Below are 25,881 nucleotides of genomic sequence, written 5' to 3'. Positions count from 1 at the left end.
ACCCTGGCATCTTTGCTGTTACGACCACCGTAAAACCGGAAGTGACGTAGGTTTAAATTAAGGCTAGACAATCGAAACGAGGGGATGACTTTCGAAAATATCTGCGAAAAAAGCGACTCCCCCCTGTAGAAAAGTACCCAGTTGAGGGTGAAGAAATTAATGCTTTTAGCCAATTTTTCGGTATTTGTCGTCTAAAGGGTCGAGCTTCAAAACCATACTGATCTTGTGAAAATCCGTTGCCCCTGTCGAAAGTTGTAGGAAGACATGCAAACATACATTTATATATTGGTAGCTCAAATTTTCCACTCAAACCGATTAAAAAGCTTGTGCTATCTTTAAATGTCCTTTATGTAAAGTTTCAAATGTTTAGACCAGAAATTGTCTGAGTAATTTGGTAGAAGAAAGTTATTAGGTTAGATCCATGTCCAAGGAACCTATATCTAAAATTTCAAGTGTTTAGACCCAAAATTGTCGGGGGAGTTTGGTAGAGTTCTCAAAGGTCAAATCGTTGAACTTTGACCCCTTATCAGCCAAATTTCTCGCCGAAAACGGATTACAAACATTTTCCCAAATCTCACTACCCTGTATATCAAATTTCGAGTCTGTAGGCTGAAAATTGACAGAGTTATTGCGTAGGGAAATGTACACACACAGACACAGAGATACACACACACGGACACTTTCACTTTTATAGATATATAGATAGATAGATTATTCACTTTCCTTGTATTTTTATCTTGATTTTTTATTTACTTTTTTATTTTATTAATGATATCACTGTTATTATTATTTTATTTATAGTTATTATTATAATTACTATTATTTTTGTCATTATTATTGTTACTATTAGTAGTGTTTTCATCATTTTATTAAATATATTATTTTTAAATATTATCTTATTCATTGGTCCCCCGACTTAGTCGGATTTGGACCTTAGAGTCCACCCTCGCCTGTTCGTCCGCTCGTTCTCAAAATTCTTCAATAACTACTCATTACATTTTTCTTAAATTTTTTATGAAGTTAAAACTACCCAAGAGAGGAATTCCCGGATTTTGGATAAACATTCTGATTGCGTCCTCAAAGGATCAAAAGGGGTCCAAACGGCCGCAAATAGGGACATAGAATCTTTTCTGGTCATTTGATTTTGCTGAAAATTACCCAAAAGCAAGATCACATGGATATACATCTAGAAAACGAAAAAGTAGCCCCAGCAGGTTTTAGTAATGAAAACCAAACACTTTTAGAGCTAATTTGTTATTTTTCTCCTAAAATTTATATTTGTGCATAAATAGGGATTTTAAATAGAACTGAATTTTAGAAAATTAAGGCATTGTTTCTTATGAAACAGTGTCATTCGGCTGTTTTAGCCTAATGTTTTACATCAGGCCAAGAGTTTAAATGGTCAAAATAGATAACAGTTCTGATTTTGGCTAGCAGTACAAGGGAAGTAATTCTTGTAGTCTCGATTTTACAAATATTGATTATATATTCGTAGATTGAACTTTAATATATGCGATTGGTTTACAATAGAAGGTTACAAACTAGTTAGCAGGCAACTCATCCGACCTTTATCTAACTATACCCTCGTGGGGAGGCAAGTAAATAAAAACATGTCAATTCAGATTTGTGTTACAATCCGAATTGACTATGTATTTATTACAATTCATGTTTGTTACCTGTGAATGTTAAACTCTCAGCTAGTGTTCGTCAGTAATAAGAACCATCAAATTTTTGTACTTTGTACGTAGATCATTTAGAGTTTTATCAGAAAGGGTCTTTCTTGATCTGCCATGAAAAATAGAAAGATGAAAAGCCGTGTGAAGTGTTGTGCAGTTTATTTTACTGGCTGCAGTACTAGTGGAAGCTGCAACAAGAACAGCTGGATGTTCCATATCCTTGGGAGAGAATGTTCGCTAAAGGTAATCAGCTATCAGATCAACCACATGGTTTCTTTTTTATTTGTTTTTATTATATTACAGTTATCGTTATACAAGCGGAAATGAAGCAGACCTGCCAGTTTATACTCAGATGAATGTTTCATATTTTTCATATTTTTATTGTCATTTAAATCGGTGAAATAGACCATTTTCAATTAAATCGGTTGATTGTCTGTTTAATATGGGAATCGTCACGGTGCATCGGGAGAAAGATTCATATGCCTCCCCACAGTGACTTAGTCCACAATACATTGTAGTCTATATTGCCCTGTAGAGAACATGCTGTTGATTTCATAAAAATATTTTTATATAATAGCTTGAATTAAAGTTTAAAATACAAAAGTCAAGTGTCATGTTTCAGTTGTGTTTTAAACAGAAAAATTCATTTCTAACGCGCTCCTGTCATATCAAAGAACCAACTGTTTATTTCGTATGTCGTTTTTTTTTTTAGTTTTTGTGGTAATAAAACTTCTCAAATGCACTTGTGATGTTAGGCTTTGTCAAATGTTAACTTTGGTCAAAATAAGTGATTCCTTCTTTCATTATTTCGATTATCGATTTTCGACACTTATCGAAGACATTTCGACAAACTTACCACAGAACACTGCTAGGCACGGCAAGTTCGTTCGTGTGAACTTTCATGAAAATCGGCCAGTCGTTTTTGAGTCCATAGGGAACTAACTAACTCACATACCAACTGACATAAACACAAAGTTTCATTTTATATATATCTCTTTAAAGATAATATACGAAAAACCCTTGAGACCCCTCTCACCAACAAACCCATCAGAAATTAATCGTATATATATATATATATATATATATATATATATATATATATATATATATATATATATATATATATATATATATATATATATATATATAAATCGAACGTCTGGTTTATTCAAAATCGATAAACTAGAAATTTACACTCCCGTTGTCTGTGAAATTTTATATTTATTATCATCTAACTGTGTTTTTAAATATTAAAAAGTAAATATTACCTTATTAAAAAAAAACTTTTATTCGTAAGGGAAACTTTCCGATTTTATTCGAACCGATTAGCGAATATACTTCCGGTTTACCATTTTGACATGACCAAACATAACGATTCTGACTATAATACACTTTTAAAAAAAATCGTTAAAATAGTAACACAGAAATTAGTATTAAATAAAATAAAAAAAATATTTTCAGTAAATGTGGAACTATTTTTACCCATGCACCATGAGTTAATGACTTCCGATTTACAATAATTCAATATCTGTTTACAAACTTTTCTCCCCCGAAGGGCCGTCTCACGTTCGTATATAACAAAACATTTTTTTGTAGATTTCGGTATGCTAAAAACGAAACTGTAAATCATTTCCGTCACAAAAAATACTGTATATGATATGAGGAATTTACTTTTCCGAAAACTTGGTGATAACTATTCCATGTAATTTTAGCTTAACATGAGCACTCACTTTCTGGCCACCTGAGAGAGGATGAATTTTCTCTCGTTGTTTATTGTATATAAGGTTTTTTTGACAATGCCGTTTGGTACGCAATTGCATATTTATCAGCCTTCGTTTATGCTTGCGCGTAGCGTAAACGATGGCTAGGGCTGTGAAATGGAAAATAGTCCCAGAATTCAGGGGTTATTACCAAAGGAAATCAAACAAAAATAAACACACAAAAAATGCCGCTCTCACGTGACCACAAAGTGTGTGCTCATTCCAAGTTACATTTACATCGCAAAGTGATCACCCACTTTTCGAAAAAGTAATTTCTTCATATTATGAAAACTACTTTTTTTTTTTTGCGACGGAAACGGTCTGCAGATTCGTTTTCAGCACACCGAAATAAATCTTCAAAGCATTATTTTCTTACATACGAACACCGTATTTTTTGGGGCAGATTGGCCGTTTAGTTGTACATATATCCTCACACCATGTAATCACTAAAAAGGGCTCTTAAAAGTCGTCACCCGTATCGAGCAAAAGTTTGTTACATGTTTTACAACATTTAAATGGGTAAAATATAATAACATACTTATTGAAATGTGATCATGTGCTTAACAAATTAAAAAAAAATAAACTGCAAGATGAAGTTTTGAAATGATTACATGTCTTTCATTTTATTTAGAATGACAAACATTGACCAATAAAAATGAAATTTTCAGTTCTTATGTAGTTTTGGCGCCGTGCTGAAATATATCGTTATTATTTGGAAAACAATTCTTACGGAGTAGGTGAGGGTGTTTTCTAACTATTTTGTGCTTCCACCTTACATTTATTAGATATTAAAAAAAATATATGTAAACATAGTACGATTACCATCTGCCATCGTATGTACCCGGGAACAGTATCTCCTGTAAAATTAAACCACATTTTGGTGTTTATGCATTTTTGATATCACGCTATTTTTACATAGTTTTTTTTGTTAAATTAAACTTTCAAGATATCTTTTTATTTTTTTTAATTTTTACTATCCTTCCCATGTTACGAATGCCTTTCCAAAAGTTTACATCATTATTTCAGCACAGTAACAAAAGATATATAAGTACCCACAATTTTATTTTTATTACTAAAACTACAAATTGTTAGGTGAAAGTACAGTTTAATATGCATTTTTCATATCGTACTGAAATAATAACTTTTTTTATTTTTTATTTTTTACATTGACGAGGAGAGGGTGTTTTGTAACTATACTGTGCTTTCAGCTACAGCTAACAATTTATTATTAAACAATAAGATAGCGTGAAATTATAAAAAAGGCAGATTTGCCGTTTAGTTGTACAGATAGCCTCCAAACTGTTATCCAAAAAAGGGACACGTTGAGTCGACACCGGTGTACATATATCATAAACAGAAAGTTTGTTTATATTTACGTGATTATTGAAAATTATAATCCTGTGATTAAAATTTAATTAAAATTAACAACGTTGTTTAACAAATGAAACAGAGAAATAATGAAAGATGAAGTTTTAAAATGTGTTTTATTTTTATAATTTAAAAATAAAAACAAACAATATGAATAAAATGTTGGTTTTGTTCTCGAAAAGAAATAATGAAAGATAAAGTTAAATATTGAATTATTATTGAGATGCATCATCATATGCATCCGAGTACAATATAAAATGTAAAATCAAACCAAAATCTTATTTGTATTGTTCAATGTTTAAAATTTTAAATTATAAAATATAAATTTTACATTATAAAATAAAACACATTTAATCATTTTAAAACTTCAATTTTCATTTCTTTTTATTTGTTAAACAACGTATCATTTGTATTGTTTAATGTTTTAAATGTTTAATTATGAAACAATAATAAATTATAAAATTAAACACATTTAATCCTTTTATGTGTTAAAGAATGTGGTTAATCTAAAATAAATTATACGTAAACAAATTTCTTGATATATTCCGGTGACGACCCAGCGTGTCCCTTTTTTGATAACAGGGTTGTAGGCTATTTGTACAACTAAACGGCAAATCTGGCAAAAAAATATTGTGACATTATACATTGTGACATTATTATTGTTGGGGTTTTGCTTTTTTACTATAAATTGTTAGGTTAAAAATACACTTTTTTTTTTTACAAGAAGTTGATTTTTATAAAAAAATATGAATGCTTTTCCTTCAGTAAAGGGATTTTTAGGTGACATACGGATACGTTTTTACAAAGAAAACCGTTATTTTCTTTAGCCATTCTTACCATGGGGAGAGGATGGTGTTTGGTAACTATTCTGTGCTTTCAACTAACAATTTATTACAAAAAAGTCTTAACGTGGGGAGAACTGTAGTATTCATTCTGAAAGCTATTTTTAATATGGCGTTTGCCATTATTGAGCCACAGCAACGCGTGGCAGGGTACAGCTAGTATAAATATATATACAATAATATAATATATATATATACACAATAATATAATATATATATACAATAATATAAAATATATATACAATTGAGAAGGAGAAGTATGAGAACGATTAAAATATATAACTAAGCAAGTCTAAGTATTCAACAAACTCTTTCTGCCGACAAAACGAAGTTTTATGCGAAAAAATTGAGACTAACTCCAAAATCTTTAAATGATTTTGAGAGTTAACCCGGTGAAATATTCTGAAACAGTCCGTTTTATAGGCATTTGAGCAAATTGGATTTTCAATTAGATGTCGACTAATAGCAAATTCCAAGGTAGAAAATGGGGCGAAAACGACGTGGCTTTCCCATTGTAATTTCTGAGGTATATGTTGGTTGATACGTGTCTGCAAGTTTAAAGAGGTTCGGCCCACATAGCCAGCCGCGCACTACCAATTAAATTCATAAATATAATTGCTTTGTGCGATGTAGGGTGAACTGTTTTTCGTAATCAGAGGGAATGCAGATATTACACTGAAAACAACTGTAACACAACAGACGGGAAACAATTTGTAACGGACTTAATAATTCGTCAGCCCAAATACTGATCAGATACTTCAATCCAAGAGAGTTTTAAATAAACTGGGCACTTGAACAGACCCAGAGCTATAAGAGAATTGTATTTTTTTTTACTTGCTTTTTAATAGTATAATTAATCAAATTCTCCGGATAACAATTACGAATGAAAATGTCTTTGACAGTATTCAATTCGTGTTCGAGTTTATTTGGAGAACAAATTCCGAGGGCTTTATACACCAATGTTTTAATAAGTCCTATTGTTTAGAGGCAGGCACAGATGAGCACTGATCTGTATAAAGACCGGTAAATGTCGGTTTGCGATAAACTGTAGTAAGAAAAGAATTCTTACTACGTTCAATGTAGACATCTAGGAAAGGCAAGCAACATCCATTCCCTTTCTCAATTATAAATGATAATGCTGTATGGAGAGAATTGAGATTATCGAAGAAGATTTTTGCTTCACTCTCAGAAGCAAACGCCACAAAAGTGTCATCGACGTAAGTAAAATATATTGAGGGCTTCAATATATTACTAAACAGTGTTAACTCATAGAATCCTACAAAAATATCCGCTAACGCATGACGCTGGGGCTTCCCATCTGAACCCCGTCGATCTAACCGTACATAAAGTTATCAAAGCTGAATTCCACTGACTTAGTACAGATCAACATGAGTTCAAGAAATATATTCTTAGGGAAAGGTGGGGGAGTTAGATTGCTATTATAAAGTGAGTCGGCACAAATAGCAATGGTCTCCTGTAGCGGAACATTGTAAATAGGCTGGGAATGTAAAACGAACACATGAAGTTGGTCGCAGACCTAAGTTGCAACCAAAATGAATGAATTGGTAATGTAATATTTAGTGTATAGAGCATGAATGAGTTCTATAATAGTATATAGCCACTGAACTAGGGAGTATTGGGCAAACCCCGCCATAGACAAAATAGGTCTAAACGAGAGACCTTCTTTTACGCATTTTAGGAAGGCCATAAAGTCTAGGCCTTAGTGAACCAGAAAGCCTTTCTTTGTCATAGATCTCATTGGAAAAATATTCTTTCTTACGTACATCTTTTGAATAACCAACGATTAACTCCTAATGAGTTTGATAGTGAAACGGCTCGTTCGTATATTATTTTTAAAGAGCTGTATAGTATTTGTACCGGTATAAAGTTATATATACATATATATATATATATATAATTATTTTTTTACTATAATAATCAAATACCTACAGACACTAGTGTTTCATCCTTTCGGGAATCTTCAGTGCAGAGTGTCACGAATAACACCAGTCAAGTATATATATATATATATATATATATATATATATATACTGTGTGTGCAAAATCAAGACTTCAAGACAAGGTGTTGATGGCAACGAGAAGTGTATTTCATTTTATGTTACAATTGTTTCAATGTCCAGTTCGACAATTTCAAGCATTATATAGTTTGAAAATTTCTTCAGATTTTATGAATAGACACACTTTTAGCAATGTAGCATTTTTTGAAGAGAAAGAAAAAAGATGGGGGGGGGGGAATCCCTAACGGGAAAAACATGCGAGAAACATTTACCTTGATTGTGGTTACGGAAAAGCCCATTTAAATATATATATATATATATATATATATATATATATATATATATATATATATATATATATATATACAGGAAGTTAGAAAAATATATGGCAATTATGCTACATAGAATATTCCGCGTTTCATTGACGAATCCTAATGTGAATGAAACGCGGAATATTCAGTGTAGCTTAATTGCCATATATATTTTTCTAACTTACTATCTAGCTCTACCTATGTATTGGACACTGTTGAAGTAACTACTTAGTTTACGCATAAAATTATACTTTTGTGTATTAATTCATGTGATTAAATAAAGTTGTCAGATGTCATATATATATATATATATATATATATATATATATAAAAGTCGTAACGTTTAAATAACTTCATAACAATCATAAACAAGTAAGAAAGATAGAATAAACAAATTCCTCGTTTGTTAAGTCACTTCGTGCGAGCATTGCTTAGTTTTTCGCTCGCAAGAAATCGCATGCATTATATCTACATAAAACAAGTGAACACGTGCAGCCAACATTTAACTATTAACACATGGAAGCGGACATACCAAGCTCAAGTCCTAAGACATCACCCCTCCCCCGTGTTTACTCGAACCGACCAAGCCACTGCCCCGAACTCGTTTCGCTTTCAATGTCGTGTGAAATGGATTGTCAATGATACTTCCTTTGGCGATTTTCATCGTCGTGTTTGGCATTTCCTTAAATCGTTAGGTCTTAGGAATGGTATATTTTTAATTCTTCATAGAATTATTTTTTTTTTCTTGTTTTGTGTAAAGATATAATTATATCCGCCTAAATGTTCATGTGAGATGCTTGTAGTAGTATTACTGATGTATTGTTTTGGTTATATCGGCTTACTCTTACTAGCGCGCGTTCTTAGTATAATGTACTTGTCCTCATCGACGACAAGCTGCCTCTCAATTCCGATAAATACACAGGAATTCAAAGATTATATATTATTAGATGGTGCTTATTTAGAAATACACTAATAAGATTCACGTTCTCTAGCGATTCAAAGTAATTTAAATAAAAGAATACAAAAGAGATGCAAAAAACAATACACTCAAGCCATATTTTGTCAGATCATGGAGAACGACCACCATTTTAATTTTAACAAAGCAACTTTCCTTAAACATATACATGACAGATCCACACGACGTTTAATAGATTCAGCTATAATCTCCCATTCCAGCAATATAATTAAACAAAGAAAAGGTTTTTTCCACATTGCTCCCTATCTGTCGAAAATAATTATTAAAGGGAACAATTTAGACACAGGTTAAACTCGAAATATATATATACATATATTAAAAAAATCCATTCGTAATTTCACTTCATTTATATATATATATATATATATATATATATATATATATATATATATATATATATATATATATAGTGTACGTACTCGTCACTGAACAAAGATATCAGATTTAATATAAATAAAATTTTATATGTATATATATATAATTATGTATTTTATTTTATAGAGAAAATTAGCCCTGTAGTCTAAAGCAGTTTATTTTAATGTATTAATAAATATATTAATACTTTTAAAAGAACAGTGCCCATAGTACTGGAGATATATAATAAGCTCAATAGGTATAGATATCATAGAGCTATATTAATATTGAATAAAAAGATTAATAATTCTGAATTATAAATCCTTTTTAAAAGGAAAAAAAACAAACGAAATCAACTTGAGTGTATGATCGTTTGGAAACGATGCTCATTTTATTAAAATGGACAATAATTATTGGTAATAACTGACAAAGGTTTTATCTTGGAACATAAAATTAACAACTTCGTTCTTATGTTTTTAAATATTTGCAGGAATATCCGCCTTACGTACGACAAAAATGCTAGTTTTATTTTGGTGCCTTAACCCCCACCCCTATTTTTGCTGATGAGGAGATTATGTCTCAAGATAAAACTTTGTCAATTATTGTCAATAATTATTGTCAATTTTAATAAAATGAACATCGTTTCCGAAACGATCGTACACTCGAGTTGATTTTGTTTATTTTTCCTTTTGAAACTGATTTATAATTTACAATTATTAATCTTTTTACTCAATATATATAATTATATATATATATATATATATATATATATATGAATTATATAACTTTTATGATGCTATTTTTCTTTCCTCCCCTATACTTAGTAACCATTATTATTATTATTATTATTATTCTATATTCGATCATTATTATAGTCAAACAACCACCCACCCCATAATCCCTGGTATTTGTTTACTATACCATCTTTGCCCTATATATTACAAAATTAAAATCTTAGTACAAATCACCCCGCATAATTCACCCCCTCACTTTAATTATCATAACATTACGCCTAATGATATATATCTGTTATGATCTCAGACGGTTACATTTCCAACACATTTCCCAGACCTGCAAGATCAGCATGCCCCACTTCTAGATCTATTTCTGACCACAGTTACCGATGATTCTATAACGAATTCCCACAGCCCACTCGGGAATGCTGATCATGCTGTGATAATGGTAAAAATTACCCTTAATTCTCGACCCAAACCTGAAGACCCACTGCTTAAAACAACGAGGTATTACAAACAGGCTGACTGGGAAGCCATCAGATATCTTACCAGAGATGCCCCATGGGGGAATATCTTTTCTCTTCCAGCTGAACAGTGCGCAAATGAGACTATCGAATGGTTCAAAACTGCAATTGAAGCACATGTTCACACACGAAAATTCTATAGCAAGCCCCACGCTCCCAAATGTTTACTTCTAGAAGTAATTGTAAGAGAGAAATAGCGACAGCTAAGACAGAATACACTGAAACCACTAGAAAACACATCGAAGCACAGAAATTAGGAACTCGTGATTTTTGGTAAATCTACAACAGTGTAGTAAACAATGGGCAGTCAACGATTCCCCCACTATCAAACGATCATGAGATTGTTTGCATAGCAACCGAGAAGGTTGACCTGCTCGCCAGTCGATTTGCCTCAAACTCCACACTGGGCCCGTCACACACTCATTTCCTGACTTTTCTTTGCGGACAGACGCCACACTAGATGATTTGAAAATCACCCTTTCTCAGGTATATGGTATCATAAAAAACTTAGACACCTCAAAAGCACGTGGACCCGATCTCATCCAGGCTGTGTTATTAAAAAATGCTCCGCTGAGGTTGATCTAGGCTCTGCAAACTTTACAACAAATGCCTTAACGAATCTTGCTTTCCTGACTGCTGGAAAACTGCTTATGTGGTACCAGTTTTCAAGAATTCTGGTGAAAGAACTGACCCATTAAATTATTGCCGCAGTAGCTCCCTCCCGCCTTTCGCCCAAATATTTGAGTCCTTAATTAATCAAGCTCTAGTCCATCACCTTACAGCTGCTAAACTCCTGACCGACAATCAATATGGATTTAGGCAAGCCTATTCCACAGCAGATATCCTAACTGCAATCTCTGAACGTATATACCGTTCACTGGACAAAATAGGGGAAGGTAGAGCGGTAGCTTTCGATATATCTAAGGCTTTTGACAAGGTATGACACGATGGTCTTCTAAGGAAAATTAGATCATATGGTATCACTGGAAGAATACATAATGTAATTAAGTCCTTCTTAAGTAAGAGAAAAATCCAAGTTGTCCTTGACGGCCGTACATCTAAACAATATGATATAAATGCGGGAGTACCTCAGGGGTCTATCTTCGAGCCTTTATTATTCTTGATATTCATAAATGCCCTCCCTGATAAAATTGTTTCTGAGATGGGTATATTTGCTGATGACACCACTCACTATAACAGGTACGACAGGAAAACAAATGAACACTTATCTAAGAAAATTGCAGAAACAGTAGAGGATGACCTCCAACCTGTAGTGGAATGGGGACAAAAATGGATGGTCACATTCAATGCTGCCAAGACTAAACTTGTTTCCTTCAATAATTACAAGAAACCTTCACTACCACCAACAGCAATGGCCAAGAACACATTACCCGAAAGTACTTCCTTTAAACTCCTCGGCCTAACGTTTACAGGGAACATGAACTGGAATAGATACATTTAGAGCATTGCCAAGGCTGCTGCGAAGAAGGTGGGCTCTCTCTCTACCATGCTAGAAAACTACTTATGTCTGAAAGTATCCTGTATCTCTATGAGGCTACAATTCTCACATGTATGGAGTATTGTTGTCACATTTGGGCTAGTGCGTCTGCTATTTGTCTCTCACTCCTGGGCAGGGTTCAAAAGAGACTCGCCAACCTGATAGGTCCTGAACTGTTATCTAAGTTTCAGCCTCTGTACCATCGACGAAATGTTACATCCCTCTGCCCGCTCTATAGGTACTTTATTGGTGAATGCTTTGACGAACTAGAATCACTTGTACCCTCTCGACGTGAACAACCCCGACAAACCCGACAAGCAGCTAAATCCCACCCCTTAACAGTATAGAATCCTAGGTATAAGAAAGCCTTCTACTCCAATAGTTTTGTTTCCTCAGAACTGCTAGACTTTGGAACTCCCTTCCGGGATTCTGCTTTCCTAACTGTACGGATATGCAGAAGTTCAAGTGTAATGTAAACAGACATCTTGCCACTCATCTCCCTTCATAATACCCCTGCAACTTATGTCCCCGATAGTAGCCACCTACTTCAAAGTAGCACTGTGCCTTGTTTGGAGTGAAAATTGAATTAAAAAACAGATTCCACTGTTAAAAATACCAACATAGCATAAACCCCATATCTCATGTAAAAATCTCCTCATAGATACAACACATCTACACATATGGTTGAAAAAGAAACATCTTTCAACTTACCCCTATATTCTCCCCGAGAGCTAAAACACACATACTGCCCGCACACATTAATAGATATACTATACTTTTACTTACATTATATATTACAAACTACACTCCTCCTTTATAATAGAGATCAATATAGCTTCCCCAAACAACCTCAATGATTTATTTCCCTCCTAATGTAACTATCGCTAGACGTCTCTCTCTCTCTTTCTCTCTCTCTCTCTCTCTCTCTCTCTCTCTCTCTCTATATATATATATATATATATATATATATATATATATATATATATATATATAGTAAGTTATAAAATGTATATGGCGATTAAGCTACACTGAATATTCCGCGTTTCATCCACTCTAGGACTCTTCAGGCTTATGCGCGAATTCTGTGGTTGTTTGTCGTTTTTGTATGCACATCTTCTATTCAGATTTTAGTTAGCCAATCAGCTTTCTAGTATCCACCGCGCCCTTCCTATCAGCCAACGAGCATGCTCTTATCGGACAAAGGCCTATTTGACCTCTGGTTGACCTGTTCCTTTGTGTGTGCTCTATTTAGCCTAGATATTTAGTTTCTTGATCTGTTTTAAATCTGGGTTTCCAGGCTATTGACCAGCATTTAGCAGATCACGCGCTCCTGTGTCAGGAAGTATTTCAAAAAGTGGCTTGAGATCTTGCATCGGACTGATAACGTATCTCATCTTGCGAATTTAACATAAACTGAACAATTTGCCAGCTAAAGAATTTTTAACAATTTTAATTTTCTTAAAAGCATGTTAAAATACTTTTGCTTGCAAAGTTTTAAAGTTATGCTAGTCAATAAGTTATTTTATTGGGTGTCTCCTTCTGACGAGAAGACCTTATCTTTGAAAATCCATAGATTAATTCTATTAATTTATTAAATCATTAAGTGTTTAAGCAAGAAATATAAATGACTGACTCTTTATCCATGAATGTCTAAAGATAAGCTGCTCTCATGAAGAGAAGTCGCGCAATAAAATAGATTAATGGCTGTAATAAATTTGAAAATTTGCAAGCAGTATTGTTTGCAAAGTTTCCATATTATGCCATTTTATTTTGTCGGTTTCTCCTTCTGATGAGAAATGCCTACGTTTGGAAATCTATAGATTAACAGATATTTTTTATATTCCTTGCTTAAACAATTGATGATTTAATACATTTTGTAAATTTTACAACTTTAGTTTTCATCATTTCAATGTTTCTTATACAATATCGAACATGCCCTCATTGAAATAGTATCATAAAATATCTATCCTTATATCATTCCATTGAATTATATATATATATATATATATATATATATATATATATATATATATATATGATGAGAATACTGGAAATAGTATTTCGACGAAATAGGGAAATAAAAAAGAAACAAACTGAGTTATATGTTCATCAACGTTTCGTCTTTATTTCGAGACTTCCTCTGGATGAATGAAATTAAGAAAACAAAACACCAGTTACATTTCAGTTACATATCCATATTTGTATTATAACGGACATATTTGTTTAAGAAAAAATATGGATTGCATAATATCTTTTTAAATATGGTAACGGCCATGTAACGTTATAAAAAAATACTACCTCCTTTCACAACGCTATGCTCCCTCCCTCTTTTTTGAATTTCCAACGACTTATTCCGTTTCTGAAATGGAATAGTGCCATACATTACATCAAAACTATATATTCAAATATTGATACTGATGTTTTATTTGATTAATTTCATTCATCCAGAGTAAGTCTCGAAATGAAGATGAAACGTTGATGAACACATAACTCTGTTCCTTGTTTGTTTTTCTCTCTCTCTCTTTTGTTCTTTTATTCTCCCTCTGTTTGTCTCTGTCTCTTTCTATCTCTCTCCCCTCTCTCTCTCTCTTTATATATATATATATATATATATATATATATATGTATATATATATATATATATATATATATATATATATATGTATATATATATATATACGAGCAAACAGTTAATAAAACATGTTAAAAAAAACTTTGAAAACGAGTTAAAAACATATTTAATCTGAAAAGGAAACACTTGATAAGTGGATAGTCCTTAATCCGCGCGAGTTTCGAAGAAATACTTTCCTTCTCACCAGAGGGTAGGAATTAGCAAAATGCGGGATCGGATTTTGCATGCAAAAGTATTGATGAAACAACAAGTAAGTCAAAGATCTTACTTGATAACAAAAAAAAAAGAAGCAGAGGGAATATGGTGAAGAAAAAAGTGATTACAAATGAATGGATAGTTTAGTGAAAGATAAATAATCCAGTGACGGTAAAATCCAAATATATTACTTCAAGAAAGTTAATTGAATTTCCATTTGGATAAGTAAAATCCAAGGAAATCCCGTAATTGGAAGATGGTCCAAAAGTGAACAACTTATCCATAGTATAATAAGCAAAAATGTTAACAACTCACCCATAGCAGACGGCCTCTGTATTGCACCATTTGTGATGGAAATATAGGATTGGTTGACTCGTACAGTAGGATTTGTTGACTTCTGATCCAAGACCCGCATCGTAACAGGCCAGCCGCAACCTCAGTTTATCTGTTACGAGAAGAGGAGATTAAATATAGAATCAAGACACGTTTAAAGGTTAAACTCGTCGAAAATCGACTTTTTTTTTAATGCAACTTAATTCAACTGAAAATGAAAACGTGATTTTCAATTATTCTGTTAAACTGTCCGTTTACCCCCCCCCCACTAACCATAGAATACAATGAATTTAAAAGGAGTTCCCTTAAGAAAGACATAAAAGTATTTTGCATATTATTCATATAGCACTTTCTGCTGAATTTAAACAATACAATCAAACGATTAATTGTGACTCTTGAAATCAATTTAACCTTAACTGTGCGCATTATTTATGTCAAACTAGCGTAGGAGGAGGTAGAGCTCAGCTTTCCCCGGTCGTAAAATACGCTTAAATATGATATTTTAATTTGCCCAAATTTTGTATATATTATTATAGAGTCATGATTTCCAAAGTAAAAAAAAATATTTGCGTGCTATCAGCTAGAATCGAAACTGAAAGCAAAACTATAGCATTCAAAGCTGGTGACGTCACCACTGTACCAACTTGACATGTATGTGAGCTGATTAAAAATAACCTATGGTGAATGTACAAAATGTATAACGATTTTTTTAATTTTGACCTCTTTTTGGCCTCTTTTTGACCTCTTTTTGACCCCTTAAAAACTATTTTAACCGGCTAAAGACACATAAAATAAAGATCTATAAAAAATCTAATCATTTAAGGCCTTCAAACGCCACTCTGCGACTTTTAATTTCGGAGGAGATATAGTTTGAAAATATGGAAACAGACAGACAGACATAGTGGATTTTATAAATTAGATACAGCTTCTGAACACAAAAGATTTTATGCTCAGTGATGAAGTACATGAGGAAAATACATATGCACAGTGCTGAATGGATTCTGGTAGAAAGACTGGACCATGATTGTGTTCCTCATCCAACTCCTCTAAATCCTTCTTCTTCTTCTTCTTCTTCTTCTTCTTCTTCTTCTTCTTCTTCTTCTTCTTCTTCTTTATATTCCTATTATTTGTTGTTTTCCAGAGGTAGATAAAAATCCTTAATGCTAAATTCTACCCAAATTTTATACAATATTATGCTGATTCAACCCATGTCAAAATGCTTCTTCATTTGTGGTTACAAATATGCTTAAAATAATCAGCCGAAACTGAATAAAATACATTGTATTGTGGGAAGAGGGAAGGATTGTAGATATAACAAACAAGACAACTTTGCACGTATCAATTTTATGGTTGAAAATCCGAATTAAATGTGTTTAATTTTCATCTTTTTTGTTTTGAAGTGTGAAATTTGTTGAATATGTAGATAATAATTATTTTTCAGATTAGGAAGAAAATATGTATTTTCATTATTTTTACGAAAAACGCTACTTTTAAATCTTTGAAGAATAAATTAATACTTTTCCTTTAGTGAGTTCAAAATTACTAATATACCATTAAATAGGAAATGCTTGGAAGAATCGATACAAAAAATCGATAAATAACTGCGCATTTTGCTAAAAATACGATAATTGTTGTTACGCAATATTGCCTCACCTATGATATGAAGACGACCAAACGTGATACTAGACGCAGAAGTTGTCTCCAACATACACGGCGCTGAGTATTTCCAAAATGGTCACCCATATAGTACTGGCCAGCATCATTGTTGCTTAACTTCGAGGGTTCGCTCATGAAAAAAAGAATTACTCACTTACTCGTCAAAATAAACGTTAAAATTATATCGAAATTTACATGTAAAGGCTACCGTAGTTTCTTCCCAACTATCATAAGTTTTGGATTTTTTAATTTCACCACGCGAAATTTATAGAGTGAAATAAAAGATGGAATTATTAGAAATTCAGGTACTTATGCTATAATATTTTTGCTTATTCTTATAGCAAACCATACTAGATCTTATTTAGAAAAAAAGTAATTGGTTCAAAAACATTTAAAAATAATATTCAGATGGGTAATTCATTGAGACACAAATGGCAGTGAATGGTGTTTTTTGGGGGAAAATTTAAAATTTATAATTTAAGATTTAAAATTTAAAATTTAAAATTTAAAATTTAGAATTTAAAATTTAAAATTTAGAATTTAAAATTTAGAATGTAAAATTAAAAATTAAAAATTCTATTTAAAATATTAGAAACAGTTTTATATCATTCTGCTATTCATATGAAAAAAGTCAAGCTTTTATCTTTATGGGGGGGAAAAGTTGTCCAAGAATAATGGATTTTGATAGATTTAATTCATTAAAGAAAACAACTTTGTTTTTCTTCTATTTTTTTTGTCCTGCCTATTAAAATTCAACTTTAAATCCGTATTTCTCAATTCTTTTAAAAACTTCGCAGATGTGACTTTTTGTATTCTTCGAAATTATGTAGTCTTAGTTCCAGACCAGAGAGCATTGCATGCGTTATTGAAACAGGCTCGGCATTAGTTTCAAACCAAAAAGCAACTGTTTCAATTTATGTAACCCACTATGTGTGTTAATTGTTATACTTAGAACATTCTTCCTCTAATTGAACTTGTAGATAACCTTCTGACAAATCAATTTTCAAGGAGACTTTGCTTCCATTCAACTTCGAAAATATCTCTCTCGGTGTGTATATAATATAATATTATATATATAATAAAATATTATATATATATAATAAAATATTATATATATATAATATTACAATAGAAAAATAGGAGCATGAAAAGTAATATGGTTAAGCTTATACATGGTAAAGTAACGGACAATATATTCTACTAAAAAATATAATAAATTTATAGCTTAAAATATTGCAGCATTAAGAATTGATTATATACTGTTATAAATTGAATTTAAAAAATTCTCATATATATATATATATATATATATATATATATATATATATATGTATATATATATATATATATATATATATGTGTGTGTGTGTGTGTGTACCGAGGTTATTATTTTCGAGTATTAAAGTAACGAATGCAGTTTTACGAGATTAATACAAGAGTGTTCAATACCGAAGTAGAGTAAGGTATACTTTCTATTTGCTCATGTAAAAACACATATCAAAAGTGTGTACCCCCCCACATATATATATATATATATATATATATATATATATATATATATATATATATATATATATATATATATATATATATATACTAGAAGTGTGACCAGAAATGAATAATGATCAACGAATTTTTTTCACACTCCGATATTTTTATATAATTATTGAACTCGGTGAAATCGCCCATTTTTCAATCAAAGCTATTGATTTACCGTTCTAGTTTAGGGCCCACAATTTCCCCTACTGAAACAGTGCAGTTTTGTACCTTTTTATGCCTTTTTACGGAGATGAAAATCAATGTATAACTATAATACACTTTATGTCCAGAATTCTTGTTTCACTTTTGGTTAAAATTCATTACATAATTTTCAGTCATGTCTAGAATTCAAAGATTTAGTTTAATTGGTGAATGTCTACTACATATAATTAGAATTTCAAAGACATCGGAGCAATCTGAATCCGTGTTAGTGTTTAATAGTATTATTAACAGGAGTTGTATTCATGAAAATCAATTATACTTCTGTCTTGGGCGTTACAGAGGGAAAGCCAGACAAAGCTGCTTTCTTAAATACATAGACGTGTCTAAAAATGTATTTCGAACTTAAGCGAGTGCCTTACATTAAAGAAGATGCGTTTATATGATCCACTCGGTTAACGAAGTCGTTCTAGTTCTTGTTTAAATATGTATTATAAACTAGTTAAAAAAACAGGAAAAATGCTCCTTATCCAGTTCGTGACCCAATCTCCGATAATTTCGTAAACAGCTGGAAACTATCGAAACGAATATTGCTAGACGATTAATTCAAAACGCGGCATTCTCCTCATCCCCATGTTAAGAATGTTTTTATATTTAGAAAGCCATTGTTAACATTGATAAAGGTTCACCTTGACATAGCATGTTGAAATTTCGGTTTAAAATTTGTTTTCTTGATATAATGAAGTTCACTCTTTCGTTGAAATTTGAAACATGTTAGTACTACAATAGTTAGGCACTCACGAAAACACAAAATATACGAATTACATTTTGCCGAATAAACCGGGAGAGATATCGTTTGAAGAAAATGTAAAAACTCTATCCAAAATGCTTAGAGAGAGAGAGAGAGAGAGAGAGAGAGAGAGAGAGAGAGAGAGAGAGAGAGAGAGAGAGATGTAGTTTGTTTTAAACGTTTGAACATAATTAAAGAAGACGATGAAGATTTCGTAACATATGCGTGGAAAGTAAATGGCCAGTTTGAACGGTTCAAAGTTAGAGACCTTAAAGAAGACGTGTTTAAGTGTTTAATATTTATACCGGGGTTGACATCGAATAAGGATGAAGTAATTCGGTCGAAAATATTGACAATGGATAATCGCTATGGCATATTTCGGCTGCTTACGTAACTTGCCGGAATATGCCGACGTAAAGTTGCCAGATATTACATCGTCAGCTGGATAATTACCGAAAATACATTCACTTAATAGATTTAAAATTTTAAATACATTCACTTAATAGATTTAAAAGATTTTAATGCCATGTATATTTGACTTTGAAAAATATATGGTTGATGTCTTTTTATTGCCACTTGAACATATTGGGTTAGGGAAAAGGTTAGAGGAGAATGAAAAGAAACCAACCGTGACGGTAGATTATTGCAGTTTTATTTAGTGAGACGGATTGTTGATGTTCGGAATTCCACAGTTTATAAGCACGGGCAATCAAGATGGTTTCCTATAAGTTCAGGTTTTGACAACATTTAACAAAAGCCATCAGTGAAACGTTAAAAGTACCAACTAGATAAAAAATATATAATACAATGTAATTTTTTTGAAGACCAAAAGGGCAATATCAAAACATTTGTGAGAAAATATATAGTTTGGTAATGATGACATAAGTTACCTACCTTCTTATAGATTATATCCTTTTGCAAACAACTCTACAGATTATCTCCCTTGACTTTGAACTATTCACCCTGAGAAAATATAACTAACTATATTTTCCATATAAATTTAAATTTATTTCTATGCACATAATACTCTCTTAAATTAATAAACAGAAAATGGCCACGACGATATATAATTGTCATTTTACACTGTTGAACGCTCTAGAAAAGACAACATTATTCCATTTCCGTTTGATATAAACCGGTTTTCTTTTTTTGCTGCAGACCATCTACCATTTGGCCAGTTGCGTACAAATCCCAAGAGCGATATGAGCCTTCTATCAAGTCTGAAAGTGATACAATGTTCAACAAACGAGATCGGAGATGCGCTGTACAACTCATGCTCTCTACCAATCCAAGTTATGACAACAGGGCAATTACCAGAAACCTCAAAATGCATTGCTAGATTGCTACGAATAACAGGGATGTTCCAAGGGTAATGAAAACAAAGTTTCCAGCCACGGTTATGGTCTTTGGTGGTGTATCAAGTGAGGGTCACATCATGCCACCTCACATTTTCGAAGCCGGCTTGAAAGTCAACACCGAAGTGTACCTGGATGTGCTGAAGTGTGGTGGTCCTCTGGTGCAATCAGGTGGCCGCTGGCAGACCCTGGGTGTGGCAGCAGGCCCACAAGTTCAACAAATCCCTGGCTACAACTGTGTACCCTTCTCTCATTGGCTGCCCTCTTCCTCTGAAGTTAATCCACAGGACTACTTCGTTTGGACATCACCAACATGACCTCCTACGATATCAAAGCCAGCCTAATCGTCGTCATCCGCCGAGTATTCACCTAGCTTCCGGCGGCGCTTGTGGAAAGGCATGTTTCCAATTCCGGACCCGTATCGAGGCAGTGATTGAGGTTGCAGGCGGTTACATTGAATAGATATCAGCTATTATTACCGACATCAGTTTTTTTTAAACCGGTTTAGAGTCATTTCCATTGTTTTCTTATATAAATCTCAAACGTCGGTTTGTGTGTTTGTGTGTGTCCGTTTATCAGCTAAAAACTTCTGCCAATCGCGTGAATCAGGCTGAAACCAATACTATTTAAAAGAGCGATCCCTTGGGTGCATAATACCTGAAAATTAAAAATAAACATTGATTCTGTGGTGGTCAATTGAACCATTTCCTGCAAGGGGGGGGGGTCACTTTTCCGACGCAATGTTTTGCAAGTCACGTACACATTTATGTTTGTAAATGTTATTTTTTCAGGGTCTTGACATCATTAGTCGTCGTGGTTCAATGGCAAGAGCGTTAACCACTTATCTTTTTCCTTGTTTCGCGTTTAACGTTCGGGTCAGCCTCTGCGGCTAATTTTTATATATTTTTTATTTTGCAGTCACACGGGCACTCGCTGTTATTTTTATTGAAACAAAAGTTGTTTTTATTTTTTTTTGTGGGGGGGGGGGTCCAGGTTGTTACCTACTTCTTCCGTTTTTTTTTTTTTCGGCGGGTGGTGATGGTTGCTCAATATCCTTAGTATAGCAGCTCTGTCACAACCGAATTTCATGTCCGCCGGATATCAATGTTTGTATATTTATATTTTTATTTTTAGAAAATTTAAATGAGATAAGTCATCAGTATCGTCGGTTTATAAACCCGATAATAGCGAACCGTCTTAGGTCCTCATATAATATGACTTATCTCATCTAAATTTTTTGAAAATAAAAATATAAATAATACGTTCTTATTTTGGAAAGTTTTCCTTGTAATAGAGCACTCTGTTGAAATTTTATTTTCAAAATATAACTGTATATATATATATATATATATATATATATATATATATATATATTCGGTCTAATATAAGTATTAATGTTTATTTTTATTCCAAGCAAAATTAAAAAAAAAAAAAGAAGAAGCTCAATACTACAGTAAGGAATAGAGCTTAATATCATAAAATCATAAACAAAGGCTGTAAACCGGTGATTTACATGCAAAAACTTATTTTTCGACAGGATACCTCAATTAAAAAAGGATGGTTAAATATTCTCATTTCGCAGATTTTCAAAGAATATAAGTTTCTTTTCATCATTATGGCCTGCTACTTAGTTTCTTTCCTCTGATGATAAAAAAACTTACATTCTTTGAAACTCCGCGGAATATTTCATCACCCTTCTTCATTGGAGGGAGTTTCAAAGAATGTAAGGTTCTTTTCATCAAAGGAAAGAGACTAGTTAGCAGATCATAATGATGAAAACAACCTTACATTCTTTGAAACTCCGCGGAATGAGGATATTTCACTGCCCTTTTTTACTGGAGGTATTCTGTTGAAAAATAAATTTTTACATGTAAATCTTCCGTTCACAGTCTTTGTTTATATATATATATATATATATATATATATATATATATATATATATATATATATTAGTCATCGACATACAGACCTGTTTCGTTGTTTCACAACTCATCAGTGCCGCTAGACTAACACCTCTCCCAAGCCGAGGATCGAACCTAGAACCGTCGTAATGACAGTTGGCAGTCCTACCCCCTGACTACGGAATCGGTGGCCGAAATTAAATTGTCCGAACGTCTATTTAAATAAACATCCGTCCGCTACTCGTAGAGGGCTCAAACGTTTGTTTGTAAACAAATCGCGAGCTTCGCATTATTTCAGCTAATATATATATATATATATATATATATATATATATATATATATATATATATATATATATATATATACAGGGTGTCCACAAAGTCTGGCTAGTTAATGTAGCCAGACTTTATGGGCAGCCTTTAGATTATGCAGCCAGACTTTGTGGACACCCTGTAGATTATGCAGCCAGACTTTGTGGGCACCATGTAGATTATGTAGCCAGACTTTTGTGGACACCCTGTATATATATATATATATATATATATATATATATATATATATATATATATATATATATATATATATATATATATATGCACATTAGGGCTTTTCACATTTCATTAGCACTGTTTCCGACAAAGGGAGAAGAATTTCTGTTTTCTGGGTCGTAATCTATCGATCTAATACTTATTCTTAGCATGACTTTGACCTTTAAGTATCATTCTTTTTCTTTTAGCTTCTGGCATCAAGTGACTTCCTGCCTTGTCTGGAGCGATTTCAATTTAAAAAAATGAAAAAAAAGTGAATTATCGCTTAATTTCAGTCAGACTTTTTGTGGCCTTATTGCTAACGCGTCCGACTACGGACGAGGTGGTCCAGTGTTCGAATCCTGTCATAGTACGGCGAAACACGTGTTCATAAATAACTATTTCCTCTCTCTATATATATTTATTATTTTTTATTATCATGTTTCAAATTGCTTACATTCAACGTTTCTTTTCTTGTAGATCTTTAAAATTCCTTCGTCCGAGATTGAGTGAAAAACAAAAACGGAAGCGTAGAATGAGAACATTTATTCTTAGTTTATTAAATAAAGACATGCGTTCTAAAGTCCTACAAGATTACCGACTAGAAAGATGGGCGTATACAGAAAGCCAAGCGTACTATTACCGAACGTTCGAAAATGTCAAATACAAAGATGAGGTACACGGAGACATATAGATAAATAGTACAAATGCCCCCCCCCAAATTGTGCCAACCTCAACCGAAGTTCTGCAAAACTGTGGTTCTAACAATGTTTTCAACATGTTTGACCAACGTCTACCCTTTGTCATCCCACCAATTCTACGACTTTTCATTCTACCAATGTAACACTCGTCGTTCTACCAATGTCTGCTATTTGTCATTCTACCAATGTATACCACTTGTCGTTCTACCAATATCTACCACTTGTCATTCGATAAATGTCTACCACTTATCGTCCTATCAATGTCTACTACTTGTCGTTCTACCAATGTCTACCACATGTCGTTATACCAATTTCTACCACTTATCGTCCTACCAATATCTACTTGTCGTTCTGCCAATGTTTAACCCTTCATGTTCTCCCAAAATCTACCACTTGTCACTAGAAAAAAATCTTGATTATAAAAGCCCAAAAAATAATAGTCGCATTTTTTTTTTAACATAGGGCTAAAGTTTTTTTCTCTGCTGGATTGGCATTTAAGGATTCTTTCTGACCGGAATTTGAGAGTGCTGGCTTAAAAAAGTTTCTCTGGAAATTTTGGTAATTTAGAACTAAGTGTTTTTTATCGCAAAATATCTACGTTTTATTTATTTAAAATTTTTCTTTTTTCGCAGAATCAAAAACAAAATAAAATAAAATCTGATTTTTTACCTCATTATCATCCTCTGCCGTTAACTTAATCCTCCATAATTAATCATTTTACGCACACGAGCGAGCAATCTGCTATTCACGGGGATACATGAACTAAACTATGTACTCATATATATATATATATATATATATATATATATATTCACACACACACGCACACACACACACACACACACACACACACACACACACACACACACACACACACACACACACACACACACACATATATATATATAAACGATTGCCCCACAATTTATAGTTTCTCCTTTCACCCGATTATACCAATCACTAATTAAAACAATATTAAATAATATACGACTGAACGAAAATTTAAATATTTTAAAAGAATTTAAATGTTTTTTATTTGAAAATTCAGTTTCAAACTGAACTTCTATTGAAAATTTAATATGTATATATTATATATATATATGAGTAAATATATAAATATTCATATAAATAAATATTCATATATATAAATATACATATATATATATAAATATATATATATCAATATTATTTGGTTAATATATATATATATATATATATATATATATATATATATATATATATATATATATATATATATATATATATATAAAACTACTTCATTTACTCCAATCAATCAATATTTTTTAAACCAAATAATCTTTATATATTAAAATTCTGGTAATGTTCATATACCAATAAAATTAAAGTCAATATTAATTAACTTAATTAATTATCAGTTTTCATAATCGAGCATATAATATTTTTGCAAAAATCTAGACAGCAAAATATAAAGTACGAACATCGTGTGAGGTCGTTATTTTATATATATATATATATATATATATATATATATGTGTGTGTGTGTGTGTGTGTGTGTATGTGTGTGCGTGTCATAAGCATAAACAAAGACTGTGAACCGGAGATTTACATGTAAAATTTTTTTTCAACAGAATACCTCCAATAAAGAGCGATGGTAAAATATCCTAATTTCACAGAGTTTCAAAGAATGTAAGGGGGTTTCAAGTGAAACCAATAGTATCTACTAAATTTAAAATATCCAAAATTTACGAAAAACGATAACGTAGAAATTAATTATTAAAGAAAATAGTTTTCGAAGAAATTATAAATTTTAGCTATTTTCCATTGTGTTTACGTCACATGTCACGTGACAAAACAAACATATCCGAAATCACTTTTTTCGTTGAATCATGGAGAACTTAACAAATTGTGACATGAGAATTAGGTAGATAACAGTGCTTATTGTTGAAATTGACAAAAAATGTAATTAGTTATAACGTTCTTTTTCTTTTTTTTAAATTAAATATCAAATTTTTGGCTGGCCGATATCACTACAATAATGAAGAGGCACCC

The 25,881-nt window shown here is 32.2% G+C and overlaps 1 protein-coding gene across 1 annotated transcript in view; it reads right to left on the bottom strand.

The window, feature by feature from the left end:
* LOC145276711 (ADAMTS-like protein 3) overlaps positions 1–25,881 on the bottom strand; it is a 583,334-nt gene that overhangs the window by 70,286 nt on the left and 487,167 nt on the right. Inside the window, exon 11 of the mRNA XM_080127906.1 lies at positions 15,204–15,333. Within this exon, the coding sequence (XP_079984032.1) occupies positions 15,204–15,333 (130 nt within the window). The remainder of the gene's footprint in view (positions 1–15,203; positions 15,334–25,881) is intronic.

This window comes from Euprymna scolopes, chromosome 5 (genome assembly GCF_053919585.1).
Source record: "Euprymna scolopes isolate OS-2025 chromosome 5, ASM5391958v1, whole genome shotgun sequence".
In the NCBI taxonomy this organism is placed as follows: Eukaryota; Metazoa; Mollusca; class Cephalopoda; order Sepiida; family Sepiolidae; genus Euprymna; species Euprymna scolopes.
This window is presented reverse-complemented; position numbering and strand designations above follow the sequence as displayed.